The 6,651-nt window shown below is 48.8% G+C and overlaps 1 protein-coding gene across 2 annotated transcripts in view; it reads right to left on the bottom strand.

Moving 5' to 3' along the window:
• The window catches only part of mtss1lb (MTSS I-BAR domain containing 2b), a gene marked incomplete at its 3' end in the record, with an annotated part of 47,254 nt that extends 41,853 nt beyond the window's left edge, over positions 1 to 5,401 (bottom strand). For both annotated transcript variants that reach the window (XM_084436686.1, XM_084436685.1), the window contains exon 1: positions 5,324 to 5,401. In XM_084436686.1, the coding sequence (XP_084292812.1) occupies positions 5,324 to 5,392 (69 nt within the window). In that variant the 5' untranslated portion in view covers positions 5,393 to 5,401. The remainder of the gene's footprint in view (positions 1 to 5,323) is intronic.
• Positions 5,402 to 6,651: the final 1,250 nt, after the last annotated feature.

Below are 6,651 nucleotides of genomic sequence, written 5' to 3' on the forward strand. Positions count from 1 at the left end.
CAGTAAAAGAGACAAGGGGCGTCCAAACAAAGCCGCTAGCCCGATAGCCAACGCTAACCCTAATTCCTCATCTCCTCTCATACATAATGAGCTGGTTCTTCTTTAAGGAGATCAACCCTCATTTTAAATGGGTCTGGTATGGAGAGGACGTAGTGTCTACTACAGGGCAGGGTTACGGTATGAACTCAATAGTTGGTCCTATCAACATATCAGAATAGCAGTTCAATTCCACCATGCTGCTCTTCTTCTGTCTCTGATGCTGAGCAGAGCACTGGGCAGTATCATATTTTTCAGAGGTATATAGACCTCTGAATCAAATTTATCTGACCTAAGTTTGTTATCTTCTCAACCCAACCCTGCTCCTCACACTCAGATAGCACAGGACCCAGACCCACTGCTCTGGTCTCTCCCTCCACCACTCTCTTTCCCTCCACCACTCTCTCTCTTTCCCTCCACCACTCTCTCTTTCCCTCCACCACTCTCTCTTTCCCTCCACCTGTCTTTCCCTCCACCTCTCTCTCTCCCTCCATATCTTTCTCCCTCCACCTCTCTCACTCCTTCTTTCTCTCCCTCCCTCCACCACTCTTCACACCTCTCAAGCAGTCGGCCTGTGTTTGTCTGTCTCTCTCTCCCTCCACCTCTCTCTCCCTCCACCTCTCTCCCTCCACCTCTCTCTCCCTCCACCACTCCTCACACCTCTGAAGCAGTGGGCCTGTGTGTGAGAGCGCTCAGTCTAATTGGCCGGCCGCAGGAGGCCTCCTCTGAGACAGCCGCCACGCTGAGATGGAGAAACAGAGGCGGGGACGACTAGACGCACCACACACATCTACAGACGCTGCTCGTTTCAAAGAGAGTGACGCACTGCTGTAGCAGCGTGTGTCTATCTGGTGACCTATCCGACATTACCCGATGAATGCAGGTGAGAGAGAGACACAGCCTGAATATGTGCTTAAAATTCCTCAAATGTAGATAAATTATTTTCCAAATGTAGCCCAGTTGAGTTGGATAAACTCCCTCCACTAGTGTAAATAACGTCCAGCTGTGGGAGACCCAGGTTCAAGTCCACCCATGGGGAATAAAAATACACAACGCAGATGACTTGAAATTGGTCACACTGGTGCCGTGACCCAGATACACAGTCGGGCTCAGTGCAACCGGCTAGGGTCGCTAGTATATGGAGTGAATTCAGGGTGGTGAGAGGAAACCCAGTTGAGTTGGATGTACTCACTCCACTGGTAGCATCCCACTGCGTCACAGAACGTGGCCTAGCTGGTTAGAACGGCGTTCGCACCGCGGGAGACCCGAGACCCTCATTTTGCATCAGCTGAGTGTGAGAATATTGATTTCCCACCACTTTTCTATCTCTCTCTCTCTCTCTCTCCTTCTCTCCATTATTATCACTGCTCAGCGTTGAGTCGTTTGACAGTCATCAGCTGACTGTGAGAAGGTTTGAGCTCAGCTCAGACCAAGACGCCACTAAGGGAGGCCTTCCCTCCCTCCCACCTCCACACTCTGTCGATACCCCTCATCAAGCATACGAACCTGACTAAAGATGTTGTTTGGGGAGGTTTGCTGGCTTGGAAGCCTAAAATCTGGCATGTTGGCAGTTGCTCACTGAAAGAGTGACACTGACACACCGGTTGGCTCATATGTTGCGTGAGCTTCTCCAGATTGCCCATCAGCACAGACAAATACTGCAAGGTTCAAATATCTTAGACAGGGCTATCTCATCCCTCATCTCCAGAACCCGGTTTCAACCAGCTCTGCTACGCTGACATTCCAGAGAGACATCGAGCACCGAATATAAACACACACACACGTATACAGTCCTGTTGTGTGTGTGTGTGTGTGTGGGGGGGGGGTGTCTAAGACACAATTACACACCTTGGAGAAAAGTGTAGTCAGGGCCTAAGAATGTAAACACCAATGATCTATGACTGCCCCATCTGGCAAACAGACCTGGACAGGCAGACAGACAGACAGACAGACAGACAGACAGACAGACAGACAGACAGACAGACAGACAGACAGACAGGCAGAAAGACAGACAGACAGACAGGCAGAAAGACAGACAGGTAGGCAGGCAGACATGGACGGACAGACAGACAGACAGACAGACAGACAGACAGACAGACAGACTTAAAGATAAATGACAGATTACAGATCTCACACCGCAGTCAGGGTAATGCTGGGTCTGGCCTCGATGGCCCATGTGGAAAACAGCAGTTCCTGCGGCTGGGTTATTGTGATTGTTTTTGTTTTGTCCTCGGTTGTATCAGGTTATTGTTGAAGGTTATTGTTGAAGGATGTCTAGTTGTATGATTTTTAGCCATTTGTTCTTCCGCCATCTTCACTGTCAACACATCAAGGTCCACAATGGAAAGTCTGAGCCTTTATTGTGCTCTCATTGACAATGTTTTTAAGCTGTGATGTAATCATCTAATGTCATGATTCGTTATTGTTAAATAGACCAAACAGACAGGCAGACATGGAGAGACAGACAGACAGACAGACCGACAGACAGACAGACAGACAGACAGACAGACAGACAGACAGACAGACAGACAGACAGACAGGCAGACAGAGAGAGAGACATGGACAGATAGGCCAACAGACAGAGATACAGACAGACAGACATACAGACAGACAGACAGACAGACAGACAGACAGACAGACAGACAGACAGGTAAACAGGTAGACAGGTAGACAGACAGACACCTTCCTCCATGATCTGACTCTGAACACACAACCATGCTACACCACAGAGGGTTCAGGACATGACCGTGGGGGATACTTACAACTCACACACACACACACACACACACACACACACACACCTTCTCTCTTTATTGCATATGGACAGCAGACAAAGAACTACCCCCCCCCCCCCCCCCCCAACACACACAAAAAATGAAGTATTGTGAGGGGAGAAGGTGGGGGAGGATCAGTGGAGGGAAGAGGGGGTAGAGGGTAAGCTTCTCTGTCACGGTTGTAAAACAGTCATCTACTACCATGTGATGTATCATGCATGTGTGTCTGTGTCTGTGTATGTACGTGCGTGCGTGCGTGCGCGCGGGTGGGCGTACGTGCGCGCATGTGTGTTTCTGCAGGGCATATATTGGGATAGCTACTGTATTGTATTGCGTACGTAGCATGTATGGAACAAAGACACCCCAACACACTTACTCATCCTACTGCAGAGAGAGAGGTGCGTAAGGAAAGGCTAGTGACTGTTGACTGATCCTGGGTCAGGGTTGGTGGGGAGTCAGTCTGGAGATAATGAGACTGTTCCTGCCTCAAGGAACAGGAAGAAAGGAAGTGGCAGGTGAAAGTTTGAAGTGTTTACCTATCAACCGCTGTTAGACTTGACCTACAACCCTACAACCAGGCTTTATCTACATGTAGGTCAATTCAGAACAGTTGTTATTAGCATAGCAATAACTATGAGGCTGTCCAATGATCTCCACCTGAATGCAGTGGTGACTTTGTAACTGTGTTCTCTAGTCTGCCTGTGAGCCAGCAGTGAGTGGTTGACCTGGGTCCTGACCAGTCGTGACGTGACCCTGGTCCAGAGGACCAGTAGATCACCAGTAGACCACCAGTCATAAGGCGGCTGTGGCTCAGAGGTAGAGCGGGTCGTCCAATGACCATAGGGTGGGCGGTTCGAATCCCAACTCCTCCTGTCCACATGTCGAAGTGTCCTTGGGCAAGACACCGAACCCCAGATTGCTCCCAATGAGCAGGTTAGCGCCTTGCATGGCAGCTGCCGCCAATGGTGTGTGAACCCGTGAATGAGAGGCCGTTGTAAAGCCTATAGCTTTGGATAGAAGTGCTATATGAGTGCAGTCCATTTACCATTTAGACTGCCTGTTGTGGCAGCAGCAGCCTGGCCAGTGTTACAGATCATGAATAGTGCTGCAGACACTGGTATGACCCATATTTCACTCTCCTGCTTCATAGACTAGGAGATGAAATACTGGAGGAATTTACTATCAATTATGTATGAGATGTTTGTGTCTGGAGAAAGTGTGTGTGTAAGGGAGAAAGAATGAGTTATTGAGTGGCACCGGTGTTGATGTGTGTGTGTGTGTGTGTGTGTGTGTGTGTGTGTGTGTGTGTGTGTGTGTGTGTGTGTGTGTGTGTGTGTGTGTGTGTGTGTGTGTGTGTGTGTGTGTGTGTGTGCGCGTGCGTGCGTGCGTGCATGCGTGTGTGTTTCTATTTGCATGTCACGGCTATGTGACCATGACAACATTGGCAAAACAGTCCCCATGGTTAAAACCTTTCTTTCTTCAAAGACCAATACAGTAATAGCTCTATACCACCAGACTGTCACACCCACAGGAGACAAGACAGCATAGCCCCAGACAGACAGACAGACAGACAGACAGACAGACAGACAGACAGACAGACAGACAGACAGACAGACAGACAGACAGACAGACAGACAGACTGAAAGCTGTCCAAATTCTCATGCTCCCAAGCTATCTAACATCAGCATGACAGAAAATCAATGATTCTGCTTCTTTCTTTCTTCCTTCCTTTATTTATTTATTTATTCTAGAGGGCTAGAAATCTGTTGGCTTCCTTATAGAGGACTGGTTAGCAGGACGATCGCCTTCATGCACAGGCACACAAAACAGTAGACTGTGTCACTCTGAAATCGTGACAGCTTGACACCGACATACCCAACAGGATTTCTCGCTCTATTTTAGTCTTTGCTGACGGCCTGTGAGCGTGTCCATCCAGAGACCTGACGGCTCCTGTTGCCTGCGAGACAGACACCCGCTGGCCGTGGATTTAAGCATGGCTACATAACATGACGCTATATGGCTGTCCAGAACCAGAACCGCTTACTCTCTCTCTCTCTCTCTCTCTCTCTCTCTCCCTCTCTCTCTCACACACTCTCTCTTTCTCACACACTCTCTCTCTCTCTCTCTCTCTCTCTCTCTCTCTCTCACACACACACACACACGCACACACACACACACACACACACACGCACGCACACACACACACACACACACACACATATATTGACATCGCATAGCCTACGTTGGAGACTGGAGTTGCCTACTCAACCACAACAACCGTTCGGAGCCTACAGTGAAATATGAGCAATGACGTTTCATAATGCGCAAACACTAGGAAATGGAAATCACGATTCAACTAGGCTATAGTCCGCGGCGATGTAGCCTAGGCTACCGCCGCATAAGGGCAACCGAATCCTGAGAGAGATGATACCGAACCATCCATCCATGAAAATAATGACAAGATAGTCTGCACATTTTGTAAGTAATTATTATGTAGGCTATCTACCACCTACCTTCATGTCATTGACAATCGCTTGGAAAAGGCCACCTAACGCCCCGCACTCCTTTTCTACCGTCTCCATGTTCGCAGAATCCACCGTTCCGAATATTCAGTGACTTGAACAGAGGTAGGCTACAAAAAACACAAAACACGCAAAACGTATTTCCACAGAAAGAAATGCGACCCTCCCTCTCTCTTATTCCCACTGTGAAATGCAGGATGCGGAGGACACAAATACGGTTCAGTTACTTCGTGTCGAAGTGTCGGATAGCTCCCGGTGTCCGTCGTGCACCGAGCGAGAGATGGTGAGAGAGGAGAGATGTGTGCGTGTGTGTGTGTGTGTGTGTGTGTGTGTGTGTGTGTGTGTGTGTGTGCGTGCGTGCGTCTGTGTGTGTGTGTGTGTGTGTGTGTGTCCGTGCGTGTGTGTGTGCGTGCGTTTGTCTCTCTCTCTCTCTCAGTCTCAGCTCCGCGTTTAGAGCCAGACAGGGGGGATTCACGTAGACGATACTGCAACAGAAATGCTCATCCTCGGACAGCACAACCACAGCGGGTCTGGGCTGATAAGAGGCACGACGACGGTCACAATGTTAGACGGAGGGTTGGGGACCGGGGAATCGCGAGACAGCCAGTGGTTGAAGCATTGGTAGCTGCAGCTGCGGAGCCAACAGCTAGTAATTCGATCCATGGGAATTGAAAGAGGTATGGACAGCTTTCTGTCACACGGAGGTAGCCTACTGTAGCACACACACACATGCCCACCCGACATTTCAATGAGAGGGGGAAACGTCAAAGATTTAGCGACCAGAGAACAATGGGGACGCATAATGCACCTGTGCTGCATCGGCAGAATGTCTAGTTACTGTGATAGGTTACTGTGATAGATAATACAATAAACTAATATATAAATAATATAGATTTTTGTTGATCACCTTTAGGCGACAAAAATCACTATTAGGTTACATCTCCGCTACCCTTGTTTTTATTCTACACGTGGACATGCGTGCGAATTAATAGGCTAGATATTTTGACTCAAACAAATTGCAGTTTTTTTTACATGCAGAACAGGGAACATAGCCTATTTCCTATTGGCTATAGGGATCCTATGTCCATTGGGAGAATAAGGATGAGGGGGGAGAGACCATAGTGTGTGTGTGTGTGTGCATGTGTGCGTGTGTGTGTGTGTGTGTGTGTGTGTGTGTGTGTGTGTGTGTACATTCCCTGTTACCTGACGGGCCGCTCTGACCAGGTGACATAGAGAGGGTCGACATCGGAAGCACGTAGTCTGACTACAAGGGTCTGTCCTGGGTCCTCTCATTTTTGTCTACATCTCTGGGTTCTGTC

The sequence above is a fragment of the Borostomias antarcticus genome, assembly GCF_949987555.1.
Source record: "Borostomias antarcticus genome assembly, chromosome: 4".
Classification (NCBI taxonomy): Eukaryota; Metazoa; Chordata; class Actinopteri; order Stomiiformes; family Stomiidae; genus Borostomias; species Borostomias antarcticus.